This window comes from Apaloderma vittatum, unplaced genomic scaffold (genome assembly GCF_000703405.1).
Source record: "Apaloderma vittatum isolate BGI_N311 unplaced genomic scaffold, ASM70340v1 scaffold7616, whole genome shotgun sequence".
Taxonomy (NCBI): Eukaryota; Metazoa; Chordata; class Aves; order Trogoniformes; family Trogonidae; genus Apaloderma; species Apaloderma vittatum.
This window is the reverse complement of record NW_009723296.1, coordinates 32,266-57,458: the sequence shown is the minus strand read 5'-3', so window position 1 is coordinate 57,458 and position 25,193 is coordinate 32,266. Positions and strand designations below refer to the sequence as shown.

The following is a 25,193-nucleotide window of genomic DNA, read 5'->3' as shown; positions in this document are numbered from 1 at the left end:
TAATATTATTTATAATTACAATATAATTAATGTAAAAATATCATTCACTTAAGTTCAGAATAGTTGATTTTAAACTTTATGGCATGCTATTTGTGGCTCTTACATCAGTTGCCTCATTTTGAGTATGCTGAATGTAGAATATAACAAACCATAGCAGACCTATTTGTAGGGTTAACTCTACCACATTGTTTGAAATAGAGACAGCACTGACAGGGAAATAATATGAATGAGAAGTTTCCTCAATTATTCAGCAATGGTATTTTCAAGACCTGCAGGGAGCAATGATATTTAAGTCTAAAAAGTTTCAGTCTCCTGAAACAGGAACATTTTCCAAACTACGTAGACAAATATATCTTTCTGTAACACTCTGCCACTGGCATAGCAGCCAGCTGTATAAACAGAAGAGAGGCCAGATCATTAGATATTTAAACTCTTTATTAAAATCCTACTATGTTTGCACATGGTATTAGATAGGCAGGAGAAATAACTGCTCTGTGATGCTGAATGTTAGAGTATACAGAACTTAATTTGCTGCTTATGTTTTGATGATAAATATGCTCCCTTTCAAAATTATAATGGAAAATACACAGAAGTTTTTGAGAGATGTAATGGAAAATACAACAAAGGGTCAAAGTGCTGCAAGAAATACTGTAAATATTTGCATGTCTAAAAATTAGGGAAGGTTATATGCCTGTAAAGTACTGCATGCAAGTAAATGATAAATACTGGCTGAAGATAATCCTTCATCCTACATTTACCAGGACTACTTTTTCCAGAAATATATTAGATTTCTATGTGGATTGAAAGAACACAAGACAACCCTCAATGCCGCACAAGTGACTTAAGAGTTTAATTTAATCAGACTAAAAAAAGCACTTGCTAATACAGATTTTCCCAGAAAACTGTCATGGAATATAGTGAATAAGGCAGGTACAGACTTTCAAAGCCAACGGGTGCGTGCACGTGTGTGTGTGTGTGTGTGCTGATTTATGCATGATCAACCTCTTGCTAGATTGCAAAGTATGGTTGTTGGTATAGAATGTGGGAAAACCAGGTTTGGAGATGGCTGGAGAGTTTACTCTCACATATAAAGCACAGAGAGAAACTGTAGTATTTCCAGGGGGTCTAATACATCAGATTTTTCCTACTTCTGTGTATTTTAAGTAAGAAGTTTAGACAGTGTGCACTACGATGTGTAGCGAGACTCAGTGACACTCAGAACACAATGGATTTAAGAAGGAAAACCAGGACTCCTGATTCCTTGGTCACTTTGAGACCCGATGTACTGCCACATACAGCTTTAGTTTGCAAAACTGGTGTGGAAAAAACAAGGTTTCTGAAAAATGTCAGAGAATTTAGGCAAGTTATTTCAGAATTAAACATTTTTGGTTTATGAATTCTGATTATAGAATTTTCTTATGAATAAATCTCCTTGGAAATTCTGAAGCAAAGAGGATGAAAAGTAAAGTGAAGTTAAATTATTGATGTGTTGTTCTGTGTACCTCCTGCTCCAACGATTTAAGGGGAATATCTGTGAAGCCAACTGTACTGGTAGGCTCTGTTTGAAATCACCATGTCTCTTAATGGGATGCTACAAAACAGCAGATAACGCTTTACCATGTGCCTACTGCAAAGAAAGGGCCAGAAGGGGCAAGTCAACAAGTCACCTTGATGGGCATTTTTAAATATGAGAAAATGGACTAAATCCAACCAGAAACCTGTCTGATAAAAATAAAGACGCATTGATCGAATTTAAGAAAAAGCTTTGAATGGCTGACTGCTTTACTAAATCAGATAATTAATTTAGCACTAGAAGCATGACTCTAAGAAATCATGACACTTTTTTTGCTGAAAAATTGTACTTTTTATAATCAGCCAAACCATTTTAAAGTGTTGCGTACAGTGGAGGGTTTTTTTTTTTCCCAGTATGAAGAAAAAAACGTGACTGATATTAATCCAGGAAGTTATTTTCCATTCTCTACTAACCCACAAAAGGTCAAAGAGGAGCTTTGACCAGATGCGAGCTGGCTCAGTTGATTAACAAACTTCATGCTCCTCTGACTTTATAGTCAGCAGTGTGCAAAAGTGATGCAATTGGTGTTACTTCCCCAAATACCCTGTTTATAGTCAGGTCAGCTTGAAACATCTTCCAATGTATGTCTCAAATCTCATGATCAAAAGCAGGACACCATGGCCATTTGCCCCTCATACTAGTCCCTATAACATCACATTCCATCACAATTCCACTGTATAAATTTTTTAGAAGAGATCTTCAGGACGGTTTTTTCATGCGTACTTGGAAGCAACTCTGAAGTATTTCTGGATGAAATAAAATGCTATCCCGAGAGGCACAAGGGCAACAAGGAACCATGGAGTGGCATATGAGATCATTCCGATGGCCGACAGGCAGAGTAAGGTGGACCGGGTAAGGGACTCCAGCGTAGGAGGAATGTGCTAGAGCAAAATGAAAAACATACATAAGGCAAAAATCAATGGTAGTACTGTTATGTGCCTTTTCCTACAGAGGATCACATGGATACCACTGTGCTCTCACTAATATTCTCCTTACGTAAGGAGCCCTTATGTTTCTGTGGGTCTACTACTCAAATGTGCAGAAGTTAAAAAAGAGGTTAGTAGGTTTTTTTCTAAAGGTCAATGCTTCAAAGACCGTGGGGAAATAGTAGCCATTTGCACCTTGTTTATATGACAGTCAAGAAAGAGAAAATTGTTCTGATTTTCCAAATATTTAGAGAAACAGCATGCTCTTTTTCCGAGCCTCCTAATTTTTCCTTCTATGTTCCCATCACCCTTACATTCAGGATTATTTCTCATCTAAATATTTTAATTCACAGCCGTAGTGAAAGCATCCCTTCCTCTGCCTAAATGGCCCTAACTGACATGTGCTACAGCCAGGATGGAGCATCTGTTTGTCACATGTACTCCTATGTAGTTAAAGCTATTATATTCTACCCTGTTTCATGTTTTGAGTCCAAAATCTGGTGTTTCACTAATTCAGATTTTCCAACAGAAGCAATCAGTCTGTACAGGAAGAAATTAAGAGCCATATCCCATGACCTTTATTCTCATGGTTACCTGTGCTCATTACTACAAATGTGTGTACTTTCTATTTTGAATGTGTCTATTGTCATTCCCAGAGCCCTTTTTTGCTCTGCCTTTCTCTACTGGATATTTTAATACATCGTCTAATTCAAAGGCTAAGTGAAAATTTACAAAGTCAAGATGTAATAAACCAGAATATATTGATACATCTACCTGATCAATGATATTCGTATCAGCAGAGAATCGATTTAGAATTAGCCCCAATGGAGTCATATCAAAGAACCTGTTGAACAAATTAAAAACAAAAGGTTACCTGAAAAGATATTTCAGTTTTGGATAAAAAGCCTTGTTAGACAGAGCTGTGTCTGGCCATTTTCTAAAACCAAGCAGTAAATATGAATAAAATAAGAGCATCCTGACTACCTAAATGCTTCCTTTGGCATTTCCCCCCAAAAAATTTTAGATGTCCTCTTCCAAAAACCTACTGTCTTGCCTCCTGCTCTTTCACTGATGCTCCCTCAAGATTTAAGACCCCTTCTGAAGATCACAGCCTGTCCCTGGTTGCTACTCAACCTCCCATGTAGTATTGGGCACTGGGATTCGGTTGTTTCATGTAAGCACTGTAATAATTGTATTTGTTAGGCAGGCATCCTTTTGGCCATCCTGCTGCCTGTGAGAGACTGTGGTTATCATGCACAGAGCCTGTCCCCAAACAACAGAAATCTAGTAACTGCAGCGTTTGACTGCAGCTAGCTATTTACACATTTCAGAAATAAAAAATGGGGCAGAATTTCACATGTTCTGACATGGATTTTTTTTCCCCACCCTGATTACCTCGCTAGTTATTTTCACTTTTTGAAGCCTGGAAAGAAAAAGGGCTAATACAAGAGCTTTTCACAGGAGTGCCCTCTCAATTACAGAGGTCAGGTTTTGACCATGGAGTTTTTTGGGAGGAATACTATTTTTGCAGTACCTGATTGGTCCAAGGATTATCTTGTTGAGGAGATTATGGTGTAGGTTCTTGGCTGCTGTAAGGCCCATCCACTCCACGGTCAGAGATGTGATAAGGCAAAGGACAATCCCTGCTCCAGAAAGGATGCTGAAGACAGCTACATGATAAGTCTAAGAAAATGACAAATACATCAATCCTAGAAATAAAAACCCATTTCTCTTTTCTACTAGGAAGTTCCCACAATACCTGGTACCAATCAGCTAGTACGTCACATCACTTATGTGATAGCCATATTAATAAAACCTTTGGAACATAAAAGAACTATTTCACAACTGCAATTCATTAGAAGATCTGGCAGTTGTAAAGTCCTTCAGCCTACTGATGAGTACCCTTCAAGACCTTGAAGTGATAGTACTTAGAACTGTGAAGACAGTCTACCTGGACAAATACAAAAGTATGCAGATTGTTAGACAAGAAACTCAGAAAACCAAAGTAGAACCTCTTAAGAATTAAGGATTTTGAGAGATGTTGGAAAGTTCCACTTCATTAAGTTCAAGCACGACTAATTCTCAGCGCAAATCCTAACCTAATCTGCCAGGGCTATAACATATTTAAGCTTTCTGATAGTTTGCTAAGTGGATTCCAATGAGTTACTTGTATACGAGTCAAATTTACAGCTATAAGCAGATTGTAATTAAGTAGTACATTTAAAGAATTTTTTTTTTCCTGGCAAGACATTACTGGACAGATAGTACTTAAGAAAATGGGGTCATTGACTTAGGTGTTAAAAAACCCAGATGGAAAAGCTTAGACTTCTTCCTTCGAAAGGTCAATCATTTTTCTAACCTCAAACATATTTCTGCTTCAGTTCTGCATGTTTGAAAAGACTGATAAAATCTGAATTATTTTATGTTAGCATGAACAATTCATCCATCCTATACAGTAACAAATCTTACTCTATCTGTCTTTCCAATGAAGTTAGCCTCTAGATGAACAACAAATAATTACTTCAGAACATTTTTTTTCTCCTGTCAAGCTTAAGATATGGCCCACCTTATTTGTGCTCTCAACATCATCAGCATTCCTGACTTCATTTGCATTGTCCATGGATGTCCACGTAGCAAGCCAATAATCTATGGCCACTATAACCGAGTGTTTCAACAGCTTTGAGAAAATCATCAGAAAGAGCAAGAAAAATCCTCCTGACGTTAGGTATCTCCAGCAGGTTTTCCATGGCATCTTTGTTCTGAGCCTCAAGACAGTTGACATATTATCATCTTCGTCTTCTTCCTCTTCTTCCTCTGTGACTCAGACATTTGATCAAATTAGCTTGGATTCAGTACTAAGAATTACACCTGGTTTTACTGCACTTATTTGGCTTTTTTGTTGTTGTTGTTCTGAGTTTTAATTTTAATGGCAAAATTCTATTTGTCATTTAAAACCAGCAAACGCTTCAGATATATTTCCATAAGACTTCCTTTGTGCTCTTCAAGGAGCTCTATAGACTGTCAGTCTTTGGCCTGTAACAGCTTTTTTAATAAAATATTTTTGTAAGTCATGTCTTCAGTACTGACTATTTGGAGACTAGGCCTTTCCCAACCCGTTCAGCTGCTTTTATTTAACAGCCAGCAGAGCACTTTGGGTCACAGGGAAGATTCTAAAAATCTCGCCAAAGTCTTCTATCCAAGAAATCCTTTTCCATCTGTCATCTGTTGCATGAAAGAGTTCAATTTTCCTTTCATTTGAGAGTACTGAATTTTTGTCTTTGGTAAAATGATAATTGTTTATATTATACTGCAATACAATTAGTGGAAGAATTCTGCTATGAGAAATATGTAATTCATAGGTGCATAAACATGACATTTTAAAATTACTTTTTCTAGGAAATGAGAATATACATCTCACAGCCTTGCAAGCCACACTTGGAGAAGAGAAATGTTGACTTGCTCTTGACAGCCCTGAACTAACAACATTTTCACTCATTTCTGATTTTGAACATTAAAAATGAGTTAGTGAGTGAGTTCTTGAAAGTTGAAAGTGGAAATTCTACGCTTTTTGGGACACAGAGACTTTGCGTACATTCCCTAGGTCACATAATAAGTATGGATGGCCTAGAATGCAATGCCACGTTATATTTCTGTCTTGAAGTTACTGGTAATGTGTTTTTGGATCTGAATTATGTCTGCTTTCTGCAGGCATTCATGGACTACACAGATATATCTCTTTTCCCCATGTTTTCTATCTTACCCCACAAAGAAGATAGAGGTTTTTGGCAAGGCTTCCATGCACAGAATGAAAGGAGGAGATTGAGAATTACCTCAATTTAAACTCCTCCAAGAATTTAAGTGATAAAGTGTACTGATGACTACACATGGTAAGAGGTGTTCTGCTCAGCTCTGCCAAAGAAGTATGAAACCAACAAAATATTTCCATCCCAAGGGTTTTGGAGTCCAGCTCTGCCTATTGTGCAGCAACTGGGAATCTCTTCCAAATGGAGCAATCTAGGACCTATAAATCTATGACTTAAGATGGCAATCCATCATGAGCATTGCCAGATGAAACATGAGGCAGCAATAAAGAGCCTGTCAACAACTAGTGCGCATTCTGCGATAGCTCCAGCCAATTTTGCCATGATAGTGCTCCTGTTAAGGTGAAGCCTGCAGTTCACCTCTTGTCTTCTCTGTCACAAATTTACTGCTTGCCAGGGCTGAGTACTCCATTTAAATCTGGTCTAGCGTTCCAAGGATGTCCCTGACAGTTCTTGTTGCCAGCTGCCAACAACCAGCTTTTCTGCCCCTTGCCTCACTTCAAAAGTGATGTGAATCTGAATCTGTCCCTCGAAAAGCACCAAGACCTGGGGGAACACGGAGCTAAGCTTGAGAACAAAGCCTAAAGCTTCTCCCATAAATAGTCTCAGTTAGAAAAATAGCAGGTTAACTCCATATGCAAAAAGGAATAGAAAATAGCTGTAAGTTTGATCACGTGGTGATATTTCAAAAGCCCAGAATAGGGGCTTTTGGGGAGGAGCACAGGGGAAGAGCACGGGTATTTCATGAAGGACAGGGATACAGTTGATCTAACATTATTGCGCCAGTGACGAGGCAGAGCTACCTCAATCTACTTTAATAATAATTCTTACTATTTTTTTACTTCTGGCTCACCCTTCAATACCTCTAGGCAGTATGAGCTAGCAATTGTTTCGGTACACCCTTATCCCTGCACAATGTTTAGAGAAATCTGTGGAGAATCCCCTAAAGAAGTCATATTGTAAACAGGTATTGGACTTTGCACTGTTACTACCAAGAGTCATCGACATCTTTATGCTTTGTTGGCAAGACCTGCCAGCTATTCAAGTGGAAAGGCAATGAAACAGAATAATAGAGTAAATAAAGTGAAAGGATAAAACATACCTTCATCTTCATCTTCCAGTTGTGATTTGGATTCTCTGGGGTACATGGCCCTTCTAAGGGTTTTTCTCTCAAGAGTAGTCTGGTCAGCTTCCATATCCTGTAATAAAGAAACTTATTTTTATTAATTTGAGAGCTTAGCCATCTGCCACTGTGGTAGCATGAGCAGTAACCTCAAAGAGGCTTTATTTGGATCATTTATCTCACAGACCGCAAAAGCACAGTGGTTTAGGATTTATCTTGCAGAAAACCCTGCTTTGTCCACTTCCTTCCCTCTTTCTTTCTTCCATTCTTTCATTCCTTCTCTTCTGGAATGCTAAAAACTTCAAAAATAGTTTTTAGATAATCCCAGATGCTCATGGCAATAACAGAATAAAAGGCTAAGAGATTCTTTAGGAAGTCTCTCAGTCCATCCCTTGCCACAGCAAAGGATCAGTTGTGCATCACATTTCAGAAAGATGTTTGCCTGATGTGTCCTTACAAACCACCCAGGATGGATATGCCACATATTTCCTAGATAATATATTCTGGTCCTTAACATTCTTTACAGTTCATTTGTATTTTCCATAATGTCTAGTTTAAAACCTGCTTTCTGACATAGTTTGTTTGGGGATTTTTCAAATTAATTGAAAAATATTTATTTTTAGAAAGATCATCCTTGTCCAAATGTTCCTATTTACCTTTTCCAGTTCTTGATCTTGGCGATTCATCAGAGTTTTCCAGTGTTCATATAGCTCAACATCCTTGTTTTGGATATCCTTTAATGTCCCTTCTCTAAGCACCATTCCATCCTTCATCGCTATTATCTAGGGGAGAAAGCATCCAACAGGTCTACTCAGCAACACAGATCCCATAATCACTGACTTAGATGCTACAAGATATGTCTCAGTATTGGTGAGATTATGATTACAGAAATCTATGTGCTCATTTTATTCCATATTTTATTAATAACTTCTTAAGTTAGTTGACACAGTTCATAAATGGAAGCTTCTATAAGCCATGCTTACTTCTCCTTGTAATAAGCATGAACAAGACATAGTAATAATAATTATATTTGCAAATAAGTCATAATTCTCTGGTGGAGAATTATGACAAATAATGCAAAAAAATGTTCCTTCTACTATAAAATCTGTATTATATAAAGTGCCAGTTAGCCACATGACATATGGAATTAAGAAGAGACTTTATTACAGAGAAAAGTAGTGATTTCAGTAAGCGTTACGGTGCTAATTTCAAGTGTATGTTTATCATTAGCAAATCTACATCATTGTATCTCTACTCTTACCCAGTCAGCATGTGGTAGATATTGTAACTTATGAGTCACCAGAACAAGAGTCCTCTTGTCTTCTTGCAGAAACTTCAAAATCCCTTCCTGCATTAAATGATCACTTAAGTGAATGTCCAGTGCAGAGAATGGGTCATCCTGAAATCAAATCAAATTAAGTATTAGAACAGGATGCAAAAAAAAGTTATTTATTTGAAGAGTTTTTTCTAAAAAAAAAAGCAAAAAGCATCTGCCATTATTGTAATTTCATTTCTCTAATGACTAAGACCTAGTCAGAGGGCCACACTAAGAAACAGTGAGCTAGAAGCCAATGCTCTTTCACTCACAGCAATGGACTCTATTAATTTTTTGTGTCTAGATGTGTGCTGTGCTGGTGTCATGCTGACAGTGTGGCGTAATTCTGTCAGGAACACCAGAACTGAAAACTCACCAGAACAGAATTTGAAAATCTCAGGATCCAGAGCCAAGCTTGGGCCTAATTTCGCTGAGAAACTGGCACAAGAAAGTTAAAGCAGAGTTAGAACTGTTCTAATTTCCTCCAAACTAAACGGCAGATGTGCTTGGTCTTCACTGGGAGTGAGCGTGACTAGCAACAAGACAACATTCAGACAAGGATATTACTATGTAATCACTGTTTCTCTAAGAAGCGAAGTCCCCGGTTATTTATGAAGAGGCTGAAACAGCCCCTTCACGAGCAGTAGCCTCCTGAAACTCCTGATATACCCTGAAATTAGTAACAGAGAAGGGAAGGTTTGTTCAAATCCGCAGCACTCTGCAGGAGAGTGTTGAACTGTCCGCCTGCTTACTGCACACAAGTAGTTGCATTACGGGGCTTCTCCTTATGAGAAGTTCTGCTGATTTCGGTGGAATGATGTTGATGGCAGGTCATCACTGAGAGCGAGCAGAAGTTAGACAATCTGTTCTGCTCTTCCAGTGTTAGTCTCTGTAGGAAATTCCACCTTCATCAGTCTCCCAGTATGTTTTGATGTTGCCTCTGGCGGATGTTTTTTTCCTATGTCTATAATTTGGATTTGGAGTTCAATGCAAATCCCTATAGTTCTCTAAATCTAACATAAATTTTTCTAACGCTAAATATAAGGAATGACAATTTTATTACTAACTTTTCATGTTCCATGTGAAAAAGCAAAATCTTACCAAGAAGACAATGTTGGTGTTCTGATAGAGTGCTCGAGCCACACAGATTCTCTGTCGTTGGCCGCCACTTAAATTAATCCCCTAATGAGTATAATGGATCAGAAATATGCATATTTGAATAAACATTATGATAGCACTTTGGAAATGTTTTTTTTTTACAGTTATGCAGTGTTCCAGTAAAAATTAATTAAAATGCTAGCCCTATTGATAAACAAGCATAATCCTCATATAAAATCAGAAGAAAAATGATTATTCAGCAACTACTCATGGGTAAATGTAAATTATGAAAAGCTTCTCTGAGCACAGTATGCTTCTTAGATTGAGAAATGCAACCAATACTACCATCAAATTCTGCAAGCAAAACAGAGGAGATGTTGATAAAGAAATCCCATTTGAGAAATAGCTGAAGAAAGAAAAAAGTTTTCAACTTTTTTTGCAGTAACCCCTGATGAATTACAATTATTTACCAGTCTGGCAGCCCAATACAGGCTAGATCTGTCTGACTGACAACAATGAGCACCTTCTTAATACATAAGCTAAGCAGACATAAAAGCTTTCATGTTACTTACCCTTTCTCCAATTTCTGTCTGATCACCGAATGGTAGTAAGTCAATGTCGGGCTGCAGAGAGCACGCATCTGTAACAGCTTTGTACCTACAAGAAGAATAGGTGATTCACAATTATTTGCTTTACTAACACAAAACCCACGAGCTCAAATCCACTGCTAAGTTATTATGCCTCTGTGATGGTTGGATAACTGCAAAAATAAGTAGGCAAAATGATTAATTAATAATCGTGGAGTATTGCAAACTAAATATTGTAAAAAATCGATATATTTATTATAGATCTTTATTGGGAAGTCTACTTTTTAAAGATTCAATTATATAAATTACTGAGCACATTCCTCCCTATCAGAGAACTGTTTTGCTAGACTCTGGAGTGTTTGAAGACATTTTCCAATGAGGTATTATTCTCCCTGCTTTAGGTGCCTTTTCATTTACTTCAGCATGATATTACAGGACAAAGGATCCTTACAAGGCTTCTGATCTTGCCAGAACCAGGAAACCACTTGCAAAAACTTGCAATTTATTGTGATATTTCTAGGTCTGTGGGGTACTGCAGATGATCTGCTAATGAGCAGCTGAGATCAGACTGAGTGGTGTAATTTAGCCTTGCCCCTTTAATGTGAGTGAAGTTAGGCTGATGGATACAGTAGCTGAAGAATCTGGTCCCTCACATTTTAGGTGCTTATCTGGATTTTGAGATATTTGGTCATTGCTAAGTTTTATTCAGTGGGAATGGAGTCATACATCTTAACAAAAAACATACTGAAAGAAAAAGGATTATTTTTAATAACTTTAAACAAAGAGTGTTGCCTTGAAAACATCAGCAGTTTGTTTTCCTAAAGTCAAGTTGCTTTTCTACTGTATTCGCTAGCTGACCTTTTAGAAGGACACAAGAAGCAAGTGCTGAGTAGCACAACAGAAGCTGAGCACCTCAGCTTTCTCTCTCCTTTCTCCTGTATTTCTAAAGAAGGAATAAATGTTATTTCTTTGATGCACTCTATCTTTCATTTTTTGTAAAGTGGCTGCTCCAGTAACTTGATCACAGTAGGATTAGCACATAAACTCAGTGGAAACATGCCTAAAATCCCTATTTCCAGAGTCCTCTGGCAACCTCATGTTCCATTAAACAACACAAAAACATGCCAGTAGTCTCCAATGATGGGATTCATCTCACCTAACTTTAGCTGCTTGAAAAATACACACACGGCTTCCGCTGTATTCCATGGAGAGCCACTGCCGCTGTGTGTGATTTCTCACAAACATCTTAGACATGCACTCTGGTTAGGGGGAGAGCCTTGAGAGACTAATTTAAAACAGAAACTTCCCTCTGAGGTGACTGAAGTCAGGTTAGCTAAACCCACCCTGGAGTTAATGTGCATCGATATTTTTTAGAATCTACAAAATTCCTCCAGAATAAGAAGCCAAAAAACCTCTCTAAAAGAAGCTGCCAAGTGCTTTTGCAAGCAGGTTAATATTTACCTCTGTTTATTAAATGGGCTCCCAAAGATAATGTTCTCCTCCACGGTTGCATTCAGCAGCCACGGCTTCTGGGCTGCATAAGCCACTGAGTATCTGTTTCTACTGTAGACAGATAAAGAATATTAGTAAAAAGCAAAGCACTCACATTATAAAATGTCTGAGAATCATTAAAAAAATAATTTTATGAATGTGCTTTCATAAAAATGCAGGGAAACACATAGGCAAAGCAACTGTTACAAGTGTGAAGGGAAGAATTTTAAATTAGATGCTTTTGTTAGAACAGCACCCACTCTCTCCCCTGATGGCAAAATCTACACTTCAGGTTGTATTCTATTCTACTATAAATGGCTGGTATCTCCTTCAATCTAGTAACTGCAATTTCAATGCAAAGGCAAATTATAAACAATCAAAACTACTAAATTCTCACAAGAATATTTATTTGGTTTTTTCTTCTTCAACTTCAAAACAGCTAGCGAAAAGGCAGTGTTCAGAGGGCATCAGTACAACTGACTTGCTGATTTCTGAAGCTTTATAATATTTTATGTCTCCATACACATGAAATACTTTTTTTCTCAGTGAATGTTTTTTTCTTTTAAGGCTATTATATCCTGAGTGGACTGACATGGTGTTGGAAAAGAGGGCAGTTTAATACATATTGGGAAGGAATCAATACAGTCTCCCAAGTATTTATTGGACGTACTTTAAATGTGTTCAAACACCTAATGACAAATATACAATAGGGGTGTAAATGTTCTTTAATTCTGACTGTTTTGCCTATGTGCAGCAGCAAAAAATGTCATGTCATTTCAGACATTTTTCTGAGATGCCCAAGATCTGTGAGGAAGGAGGTAGGAACAGGTATCAGCTTGTGAGATCTGACCACTTCTCAGTCTTCTTGATGCTGTTGCTTCAAACCAAACATTTGAAATAGTTTTCTATGTAAACATCTAGGATTTGTGATTGAGAGAGAGGGTGCTAGTGTATAAGATATAGCTGGTTAGAAGCAGTCAGTAGTATCCCAAAAATTTTAGGAGGTTTAGCAATTCAGTACATACTAGTATGAAATATGTCCTCAGGATTATTGGGTAGCAAATCATGGTGTGGCTCCCAACCACAGCTATGTGTGCCACTACTTCTCTATCATTTATGATGTGCTTTTAGTTTAGCTTGTCCTTATTTTAAACCTGTGGGCCCTTTCCCTGGAGCCAGGGGTGAAGTCACTTGACTTCAGCTGGAGCACGGCCGGCTCCCTTCCCAGGCTGTGTGCCCTGCTCCCTCACATCACCCTCAAGCAGGGTGTCAGGCAACACGAAACCCAGAGCTGATCAGAAAACATACAAACACATATGGAGGGCACACATAATGATGTCTTATATCTAGAGGCCCTGTCTGGCAAGATACGGAGCTCACTAAACTCCCAGGAATGTCAAACAGGAGCTGGGAGCTCTCAACGTCTTTCAGACAAGACTGAGGTAGTGGTACAACTGCTGGAGAAGATTGGGATCCACTGGATTTAACATAATCTGTCAGTTAATCCTATGGCAAATGGTTATCAACAAAGTAAGAAAACACAGAGATGGCTGAAGAGTACAAAGATGAAGGTTTGAGGAAGTTCTGGAGAAAGGAATGAATGTATTATGATACTCTAAAAGCAGAAAAAATACCTTCTGGATGCTTCAAAAGAAGGTTCAGTTTCATTTACACTGTAAGTTATGGTAAATTACATTTAGTAAGCAAGAAATATCGAGAACAATGTTTTGTGCAAGTTTATATATAGGGAAATTGGAGTTAAATACATATTTTAAGAACTCAACATTACCCTGGGTTTCATATCTATAGAGTATAGTGGCTAAACAAGATATGTTGTTAGAAAATGTATTAAAAATGAAGAATGTATTGCAAAATCTACTAAAAATGAAATTATTAATATTGCCAGGGCATATAAAAGGTTGTCAAGCAATAAGTGAACTTCTCCACACAGTTTCACCAATGATCTGCAAAAACTGGTAACTACTCTAATCTCAAATTTATGCTGGCGCAGAGATAAGCTTTGCAAATTTGATTTTCCAAGGTGCAAACACACTTTTGAATTAGAACAGAATGTGTTTATAGCAGTAAGGATGCACTAGGCCCTGCATGGCACTACAGCATGTAGATTTTCATGTCAGCCTCCACTTCTTAAGGATCATATCCTTGATATACGTTTTGAAGAACATGCACTGGCAGTAATGATGTGAATGATTGTTGCAGCTCCCTGTTTGTTGACTTTTTAACAGTATCAAGAGCATGGAAGGGCAGTCAAAGCAGTCCTGGAGCAGTGATGGTGATCATGTCCAGGTATGGTGATACATCACTGCAAAGTGCAAAACCTAAGAGAGTAAGTTTATGCCAGGTGAAAGGAAATTAGCATTAGAAGGGACTAGAAAACTAATACTAATGTATTATTTGCCTGACTTAAAAAAAGAACCCAAACAAAGAAATCCTCCCCTCCGAAGCCTCCAGTTGAAAAGTGTGCTTGGGATACCAATAACCTGCCTGTTGGGATACCAGTAACTGCAGCTGCCCTCATAAGCAGAGGATCCAGGTCTGGCAAAGGGCGTAAAAATTCTAATAGCAGAATCCTTGTAATGCCAGACTCATGTATTAAGCATCTTCCAAAATGCCAGAACTAAGATATATTGCTTTCTGTGCTGCACAGAAGCTTTCTATGACCTTTGATAATTCATGCCTCCTAAAGTGCACAATCAGTGTGTTTCCCTCATGTACTAATTGCTAGAGAAGATATTATATCAGAGGTGAATGAGCCCTATTGCTTATCTCAGTTGGGTCAGAGAGCTCAAAACAAACATTGCTTCACCAGAGTCAGTCCTTTACTCAGCAGAAGCTTCCAGTCTTCTCTACAGTGGAAAAAAATTTGCAAGAAAGGAAAAGATGGAGTCTAATGAGAGATTAAAAGAGGTTGGAAATTAGGCCAAGCCAAATGAAAAAGAAGAAAACCTAAACTTTTTCTATTAAAAAAAACCCCAAACTTTATCAGCAGAGCATCACATTGGTAGAGAAAGGGATAATGCTTTTGTATACATGTTTGAGAGTGCTCTCTGAAGTATAATTTAAAAAAAATTTGCCACAAGCCTTCCAAGACCCCTTGCAATTGCATACCAGATTTAATATGCTTGCCATTATAAGCAAATAGATTATCTGAATGAGCAAGGACTAATTTTAGGAATAAGAGTTTATTAAACTCTCATTCCTTGGTTAGAACTTACATTCCATGCTTAGCTTGTCAAATACAGTTTAATTCTCCAAAATTATGAGTGAGATTTCTGTGAGAACCCACATTCACTAATAATCTCATGAATAAACACATATAAGACCTTTACTGAGCCGGGCTCTTTACAAATACAGGGATTAGGTATTCAGTCTTGTACTTTATTACCCTACTGAATCTGAGAGTGATGCGATTGCAGGGCATGGGAGTGGGCTGGAGCTTCATCCAAAAAACATATTTTATTTTCCCACTGGGTTTAGTAATCTGTGCTCTAATGTCTTTATTTATTGAAACGTCACTAATTATACTGGTTTTTTATCTGTACTATGAAATATACATATTTCCAAAATTGGGCATGGTAAATTCAAATCTGAAATGGTAGGAAAGACCAAACTGACTAAATTGATCAGTCATTTTATAAGATTTTGAATATATAAACTGAAATAATACAGAAATTAATTTAAATTAAGGTTTTAAGGAAAAGTAAAAAAGAGACACCTTGAGTTTTGGACAAATTTTATGCTAACTCTGGGCATTTTAAAACAGACTAATGCATGTCTAACCAGGTCCAGATTTTCTCAGCCTACAAAATGAAAATGGAGGAGAAAAAAGGGATAAGAAATCTCTAGGATATCACTGTAACAGAAGACTGAACCATTTCCTCTCCTAATGCAGGCAAGAGAGTTGAGGCAAGGTAGGGACTAAGCGTCTACACAAATTCTACCCAGCAGTTTTGAGGAATTTGCTCCCATTCCAGCAACCAGCCAGAGCAGCACTGCAGTGCTAGTAGGTATGCTGACTTTGGCTACTGACATTTATCTGGGCAATCATTTATCACTTCAGCATCCGCAATGCCCACCAGTGTTTCCTGTGAGCTACCTTTTGGTAAGCAGTTGTACTTCGGAATCCTTCTGAGGGGAGCACTGACTTTTCCTAATTTTGCTTGAAGCCTTCCGCAACGTGAGGGCAGAACAGGTCATCTGGGAGGTTCTGTACCATAATTCCTGTGTCTCCCATGCTTTTCAATTAGTTCACAACAATGTGTTCACACAGAAACCAGTTCAATGTACAGAAAATGTATATCCCGTGAAGGTCTTCCACTTAGCCACTCTTCTTTGCTTGGTAGTCTGAGAAGGTGGTTCTGACAGTTTGGCTTAGTGTGGGTGAGGGGAATACATGTCACTGCACATGCCCCACATCTGCCCCTGTACAGACTTAATAATCAATAACTCAGATCTGAAACAGGCTCAGCTGAACCACTGCATCCAGATAGCCACCATGCTTTGGTGTTAAAGCAGCCTCCCTAGTTGACTTCTCACTGGGAAAACAAAAAAGCCAGCTTCTTGCCTAAGGTTTGTAATATATCTAAGGCATGTCTCATATACGTGGGAAGAACTAAGTCCTGACCCATTAGATTTGCCTTGACTGAGACCTTTTACATAAAAATACACTAAAACATGTTTTTCCTCTAAACCAGTGACAACCCCGGCAGCAGGATGTACAGCTCTTGCTGCAGTCAACCACAACAGCAACAGGGTATTCAAGACCTAGGATGGGCTTGCACAATGATGCATTGCAGGCTTACCCTAAAATAACTGGGTCTGAAATCTTATTATTATTACTGTGTTCTTATACCTGTATTTGTTGGGGAATTCAGCTAGCCTACATTTCATCCTTGGATCAGTAGCTGCGTTAGTCATGCAAGCAGAATCACATGGAATAGGATTTAAAAGGGTAAATAGGACCTTTATTATGGCTTTGTAAAATTAAGATCCACTTAGTTAAATACCTGCAGTATCCTTCTGTATTCATCTGTCTGTCAGGTAGTCTGAAATTATCAGCAAAACATAACCATTCTTGCATCAGCTATATCACAGTAGCAAATTATAGTTTGCAAAGAAAAATCCCACTCCGTAAGGCCTGAGATGCTCGCTAAAACCCAAGTTGCCTGATTATGTACAGACTGTTAATCAACTGACAATATGATCTTAATCTCTCTTGAATAATGTAAATAATATTTAATAAACATCGTCTTGTATCTTTCTAAGATTTCACATTTCCTTTCCCTTCCTAAGAGTCTATATCTTTCTCTAGGACAAATTTAAGTCTTTCTCAAATATATCTTTGAAGACAATTGTGAGAATAATTTCAAGGTACACACTACTCACTCCTTATATTTTCTTAAACTACTTAGGAAAAAAAAGGCCCAGGCGTGTTGTCGGACTCTTCATTACATGTCTCAAAGAAATTAACTGTGGCAAGTCACATATTCTTCTTCCTTCAAAGCTTAAACTCACATATAATTAAACTAATGTTAGTCTTGCCTTGGCTCCACCTGTACCTGCTACTCCAGTGAGATCATGCACTTAGAACAGCAGACAGTGAAATATGGCTAGGAACAAAGAATGCCACACATACTAGAAGAGCAAAAGTAAAAATACCCAGCCTGCAACATTGCTGTAAGAAAAAGATGACAAAGGAGGTTACCAGTCTAGGAACGAGGCAACAAAACATTGGTCTCTGTGACAAAATTCACCTTTCTCTTCAAAAAGCTCATTAAGAGTCTGGCTTGGTAGTTTTAAGGAAACAGAATTGGTCTTTAAAATCAAAAAAACAAGTCTCAGGGTTGCAGCACATCCCTTCCACAGCCACTGCCCTGCCTAGGCTGGAAGAGTGGTTGCTTCCCCACTTGGTTTCTGTAGGAAGTCATTCACTGGGTCTGAATTCATATGGATCACGAGGCCTGACCTCACTGGCGCATCCCTCTTCAGCAACAGCTTCTTCACAGCATTTAGTCCTCAGGTATTTCGTACCCTCAGGTATTTGGTGTCCTCAGGCTGCTTTCTCAACATATTATTGTGAAGAGTGACCCTGACTTCCACAGGCAAAGTTTGGGCAGATACCAGGGAAGCGGAAAGCACTGCTTGTATGTTATTATAATAATTTTTAAATTTTTTTTTATCTGCTTGCAGCAGCATCACTGAGTGCGAAAGACAGCCTTTCCTGTATAGTAGTACCCCACATATACCACTCAAATGAAGAAGTTCTGGCCTGTCATGCTTTCACCAGTGTGTAGAGTAGCAGCAGAATAATGCTGATTTCAATTACAGTGAGTATTGAAGCCTAATTGAAAATAGGAGTTGTATATACTTTTTATTCAGATCATTTGCTAGGGATAATATAGTAGATGCTAATTGCCAGACTAGCCTCTTTCCCCTCCTAATACACTCTGCCTGCTCTGAACCATGACAAAGCAGCAATGACAATCCTTGATAAGTTTGCACGTGAAGCATTCCGGAGAGGACCTGGGTGATGACAACCATTTAACATGCAGTTCTGAGACATGAAGTTTACATTTCTCACAGCAAATCCCAGCTACCTCCCTAAATGAACACAGTAATTAATAGCTATATGAAACATACTTGCTCCAGTGAACTTTTCCTTCCAGTGTCTGCATCTCTCCTAATATAGCAAGGAGAAGTGATGACTTGCCACAGCCAACTTGACCCACAATCATTGTCATCTGACCTGTGTAAATAATAATAACAAATGCACATTAAAAAAAGAAAAAAAAACACTGAAAACAATTCTATTCAAGTTCACAAGGCCCAGTTAGATCCAGTTCTACAGCATCTGAAGTAGTTGGTTAAACTTTTTAGCATCCACTATGTAAATGGACAATATTGCATATATTAATCTATGGAAATATTCATTGATGGAGAGTACAAGTAACTACTAATCTCCAAAGGAATGAGACTATTGCTTTGACATATGTTACCATACGTCACATGGGACTGTGTTATTTACAGAAGTTATTTAGAGTTAAAAGATACAAAGTGGGGAGGGATTATTTAGTCTGCATTTCCATGAAAATTTGGGCCGGTCTATACAAGTGACTGCAACTTAAAGAAGATCCATCACTCTTTTCTGCTTTGCTTTACTCCTCCCCCTCCACTTGGCTTCAGTCCTAGCCTGCAGTGGCAATGATGCTTCTCAGATCTTCCCAAAAACTAACTGAATTCACTAACTGTGCTAGCTAGTGCATTTGCAAGGTAAGCTTCTCACCAGCTGGGGAATTAAGGGTCTTATTCCTTCTGAAGGAGACAGACTCTTAGACTGGCTCACCCAGCTTGTGAAGCCATGGCCTTAGATTGCAAACTCCTTGGAGTAAAGCCCTTCTGCCGGTGTTGTATGTGGCACTGGGACAGCATAAAGAAGTGTTCATCCACCTATAGGACGCCTAATGCTACAGTGAAGCAAATGACACACACTCTGGGATTACTTAATAAGTATGTGACATCTGAAATGTGTTAATTTAAAGTAATAAGCTATTTAAAAACTAAGCAGTTGATAGGATATAAAAATATACGAAATACAAGCAGAGAGTTAGGAATTTTACAGTAACAATAACAATAAGTTGCTACTTTTTGCATTTGCTATCTAAGTCTTCCAGAACATCAATATTTTAAAAAGACACTAAGAATGCAAGAAATTACAGGAGTTCAGCTGAACAAAGAGAAATTAATTGAAAGAGAAAATCATTGAGAGTTTCTTGACAGACCAACTGCAAAATGCTTAAGAAATTCTCTGAGATGAAAACAGTTGTGAACGAGGAGACTGTCATGCTGAGGAATGGTAGAAGAAGTATAACATATGAGTGCTGTGTCCTTGCGCACCCAATGGTATCCACTTCTTGGAACAAAATATCAAGTTAGATGGACCCTTGGTCTGAATGAGTCTGGAGTCCTCCTCTTTCTTTTTTTGTCTGTTAAAAATAATAATGACTTTTTCTGCAGCCATCTTTTTCGTATTTATTCTTACTCTTGCCTTTGTTCCTGCTACTATAAAAACTATACAGACTGTATCGGTATTTGAAAACATGTAATTTTTTGTTTATTTGTAGTATGTTAGGTTAATGCTATAACTATATGGCCTATACAGTTCATTGCCACGTACGTTTTTAACCTTCATATTTTCTTACAAAAATCTAAATGTGTGGGTTTGTGATTCTCATAACATCAAGAAATGTAATTAGTAGTAATTTGATACTGTGTATTTAATGTTTAACATGTGCATTTATCCTACCTGTTGGGATTCTGATGTTTATATTTGACAATGTAGCTAAACCGCTTCCCCATGAAAAGTATCCATTGGTCACCTACAAAATAATTACCATGTCAGATATATAAACTCATGATGGTAAGGAAAAAAAAATAAAATTTTAGTTTGGATTTGAAAATTGTTACTCAAATGAATCTGTATTTAATAGACATGGTTAGGTATGCTCATACACACAAAAAAAAATCAGGTTAGGATGGTAAAGATTGCAAAGCTCAGGAAAGTTTGTGAGAATGAGAAGTTATATATACAAATATAAAGACTGTGTGTAATATTCAATAAAGAGATGATCTTGGCTTGAACTCTACCAAACACTTTAATTCTGTCAAGTATAAGATTAAAGACTAACGATAACAAAAATCTCACTGACAACAATCAAAACAGCACAGCTTATGAAGGATTAAATCGTCCTGTGTATTGTGATATATGGCCTCTTGTGAATGGATTCCCAAAGTACAAATTAAATATTCACAAAGTTTATGTTGGACATAAGAAAAATGTTCCCTAGTGTACACTACCCTTTTTGTACTTCCTTTGGAGCTGCCTGGGCCGTGAAACATTATTTGCACAGAGCACAAGAACATATATAGGGAAAATTTGGCCAACATGACTTAAAATGTCATCATCATAGAATGGCTTATGTTGGAAGGGACCTTAGAGATTGTCTAATCCAACCTTCCTGCCATAAGAGATGACATACCATAATAAATGTCAAAAAATTATTCAAAAGTTTTGATCTTGGTACTAAGAGTGAAAGAGAAGCGTATGAAGGGAGAGTCCAAAAAAATCTATATCAGTTTCTGCATAACAGATTATCTAGTTTTTGTTTCTTCAGACCTATGATCCCTCTTCTGAGAAGGCAGAGAACAGCTATAAGGAGCTGGTCTGCAATGAATTCTTACTGGATTTTTGGCTATAGTGCTAATTTATTTAAGGGCTTGTTCTTGCAATGAACAATTTCCTATTGGAAGAACAGCATCAATGGGGTGCGATCTGGTACAGTTACAGAATGAGACAATGTTTTCAAATCACCTTGATGGCGATATCGTCTATCTCCACAGGACGTGTTTGCTTCCTTGTTGGCTGTTCATAGCTTTCAAGCTGGTACCTCAAGGGCTGCCTTCTGTTGATGGCCTTGGTGTGCTACATAGTGAAATGAAGAAATAAAAAAAGTTTGAATTGGCAAGAGAGGACAGTACTTGGTTCCTTATAAAACAATCCATTCCCTTTCTTATCACTATTCTAGGTCACTAGAAGAAACCAGTGCTTTTCAATACGTGTGCTAATAAAGACGTACTACTGTGGTGCACATATTCTAATGTTTCAAACACCTGTAACAGAAGCATGGGGAATACCTTCCTGATTTTGGTTTCCCACACATAGCCATCCCAAATTTCAGCTCTGTCATCCTCCTCAAATCACCAGGTAAGTCTGCTCTACCCAAGGTAGCTCCAAACAAAGCTGTGTCAGTAAAAGTATAATGACATGCAGATTTATCAGTTTGGTCCTTAGAAGCAGAATAGCTGCAGGAGCAAGAAGCATATCAAATTAGCTTGTGCAGAGTAACAGTGACAGAGGAGCTATCTCATTCAGAGCTACCTGGGGTATTTGTAAGTACCACTGTACTGAGCTGAATAGGCATAATCTTAGTGATTTCTTATAGCTGGGCTGCCTAGAGCAAATGTTTTAACATCTACAGATATTACCTTTATTTTTCCCTCCCCTCATCATCTAGACTTTGTCTCTATAGGGCTGGGCAAAACATGGACAAAAATCCCAAAATAAACACTGAAACAATTTCTTTTTTTTCCACCTTATAAAAATTGTTAAGCCAGAAATATGTTGGTTTGGTTTGGCAACCTAATTCAATGCATGTCAAGATAAAACTTATGTTGTGCTAATCCTTTCTTTCTGTTGCTTCTTCAAGTTTCAGTCACATTTCAAATGACGTAATCAGTTTGAAATAGTTGAAATACCTACCTTTAGAAAACTGTTAAAGTGAAAAATATCTTTTCCCAAATTACCTTCCTTGGGTTTTTTGACCTCAAATTTTACTCAGTTCACTATACGTTTAGCACTCCTGAAACAGCATTTTGGAATTATTTCCTATTTTACAAAGTTTGATGTTGGTTTTCCCATCTCCAGTTCTGAAATTCCCAGAGCAGGAATCAGTCCTACTTAATGATGCTTCAATGTATAATGGGTTGTACTGGCAATATACACAACAAAACCCATAACCACAATGTACCTGGGCCTTTTATAAACACTGAGCAGGGCAAATCTGAACTATGTGTAAATATGTTAGTGTATTATATTTTTTTTTATTACTACTGGCACTTCGGTAATGCTTAAAGGTGTTTAGGGACTCTTCATGTGATAGAAACGCAGAGATCCCAACGCAGAAGAGGTAAGACCAGTCAATGATGGAGTAAGGCTGGAAGCCCAAACTGTCAGGCCCTGTCAGGTAAGCGGTTAACCTTGTATGGGATTATATGGCCTCTCTGCTTTGAAATTCAGTGTCATAAAATGGAACTTACAAGTCCTGTGTGCTTCTTACAGGATTCATAAGCCACAGAGCTGTCCCCACCTCTCCAGCTGTCATCTCCAATCTCGTCACTCAGGAGAAACTCATTTAGCTTCTGTACACTTGAAAGAAAACAAGCCAGTGAGTTAAATAAACCCAGCTTTCCACGAGTACATTTCTACTTTTTTTTTCTTTTTTTTTAGTCCAGCTAGCAGGACATATCAGAAGAGTTTTGAAACAATTTCATGGGGTACTTTTGGTTTCCTGTTGGACTGTGTGCCACCTTGATGGCAAGTGAAAAATTACTTATGTGGAAGAAAGACAGATCAAAATAATTAAACATCATCCTCATAGCTGGAAACACAGAGGAGATCTAGTTGTGTGAGTGCTACTAGACCTCTGTGGGAATGGTTTCCATCTTGGCAGGATTATCTCTTCTGTGCCTTTCTCATACCTAAACACAGTCAGGATTCAAAATTGAGTCATTCACCCACCTATCTCCTCTGAAAATGACAGTGAATTTTCCTATGAACACAGCTTTTGCACACAGTGCACACCAACAGGATTGACCTCTACGTAAATCAGCAGAGCCACGGCCAGCCTTGAGGAAATACAGCAAGAGCTCTCTTTGCCTACTTCTTAAAACTGTTCCCTGGGAAATACAGCATACAGGTTCAATTCATTCTTCATCACCGAAATATTTGATCCTTTCTGCCTCACCTCCTTTCAGAGTGCTGTAAGCACCTGGCTCTTTAGCATTCTGGGGAAGGGATGAACAAAAGCACCCACTAGTCATGGTGAATCTGTGTGACTTTGCGAAAACTAAAATCAAGGTGCATTGAGATGGAGACTGAGAAAGCAGAAGGACATGTAACTTCATATCGGTGATTTGAACATTAATCTGCAAATGGGAAAGTAGTCCTGTTTTGAGGTCTGTCTGAGCATTTTGTATGACATTATCAATATATTTTCAAGTCACAGAGATACTGGTTATCAGGAAAGCACTGCTATTGTCGTTATTTCCTCCTGCCAATATACCTGTTCCTATATCCTCTTTTGGAAGGAAAATTTATGTGTCTAACTCCTATATCAGAATTTCAGTCTCACATAAGCGCATCAAGCAAGAATTTATTTTCTCATAGAAGATAAAAATCCTCATTCTGATCATCTGCCTAAGAAGACATCAACCATTACTTTGCCTTTGAATGTGGACAGGTACTAGAAGTATTCTTTATAATAAAATGGAGATTCTGGTCAAAGTATGAGCACTTAATTGTAATACAAATGAGCACACACTCATATACATGTACTTGATTGACGATAGAGCCACGGAGTGGCCAAGCACACATTCTTCATTCTTCACTTGGGGGACATGATGTTCATGGGAGAAAGATGTTGGGAAATAAATTTGCTGAAGGGTAAAGTTTGTTTTGGCAAATATGATCTTTAAATAATGTCTTGAGGGTGGCCAGCAGTGCTAAGGAAAATGCACACACCAGCTTGATATTAGTGCTATGCTAAACATAGTGCGGAGATGTAGAGGCTGGGATAATTTATAAAGGAGCCTTGAGATTTTCCACTAGTCAGAAATAATTTTCAGCCTAGGGAAAATCTCTCATGTGGCCTTGCTGCTGCCTCAGTGAAAATAAACCATATTTAATTTTATTTCTTTTTTTAAAGCGAATGTGGTGCTGGCAAATGACAGCTGTGAAGCCTGAAGTCCTCCCCCTTGCTATTTGTTACTATCATTACTCATCAAAAAGAGCCAGTGGCAGCAGCAATGCCACACTTTGCCAATGTGCCTCAGTCTTGGCAAGAAGGAACTATACTTCTGCGTGGGAAGATTAGCTTGGTCTTCACATCCTTCTAGTGCTTAGTGTCTGACACGTTACTGCCAGTCAGGTGTCGGTTTGTGCCTCTTGGGACATCTTGGCAGTGTGTATTTCTACATAACTGGCCCATGACCATGACTCTTTCCATATAGACCACAGATGCAACAGCCAAAAATCTGAAATTTGACTTGCTACCAACTAGCTCCCTTGAGATTAAGTCCTCTATAGCCCAGCATGAAGGAAGTGGTTTTGTTGGGCTATTTATAGAAAGAAATGCCTGGAACATGGAAGCTTTTTATGAAGCAACACATTTTATGAGTTCCTTTTCCTTTTGTTAAAAAAAATCTTGTCCACTTCATGCCAACTTCCTCATTGTCCTGCCATGAACATCTCTAATCCTCACCAATGAAATTCCCAAATGTGTGCCTTGCCACGCTTCCTCTCCTGTACCTCTTTCCTGCCATTCAGGGAAACAACATTTCCTCTATAAGAGAAGTCCTGTAGGGCTCAGTTTCCCTCAAGTAACTAGTCAGTGTCCAATGTTCCT

General features: G+C 38.1%; 1 protein-coding gene across 1 annotated transcript in view; it reads right to left on the bottom strand.

Moving 5' to 3' along the window:
• Nucleotides 1-2,296: 2,296 nt before the first annotated feature.
• LOC104275942 (ATP-binding cassette sub-family C member 9-like) overlaps nt 2,297-25,193 on the bottom strand; it is a gene marked incomplete at its 3' end in the record, with an annotated part of 44,973 nt that continues 22,076 nt past the window's right edge. The window contains 15 exon segments of the mRNA XM_009872047.1: nt 2,297-2,454; nt 3,274-3,343; nt 4,034-4,182; nt 5,066-5,313; nt 7,423-7,519; nt 8,100-8,225; nt 8,705-8,842; nt 9,860-9,940; nt 10,429-10,513; nt 11,905-12,006; nt 13,569-13,607; nt 18,595-18,700; nt 20,258-20,330; nt 21,323-21,433; nt 22,828-22,936. Of these exon segments, the coding sequence (XP_009870349.1) occupies nt 2,297-2,454; nt 3,274-3,343; nt 4,034-4,182; nt 5,066-5,313; nt 7,423-7,519; nt 8,100-8,225; nt 8,705-8,842; nt 9,860-9,940; nt 10,429-10,513; nt 11,905-12,006; nt 13,569-13,607; nt 18,595-18,700; nt 20,258-20,330; nt 21,323-21,433; nt 22,828-22,936 (1,692 nt within the window).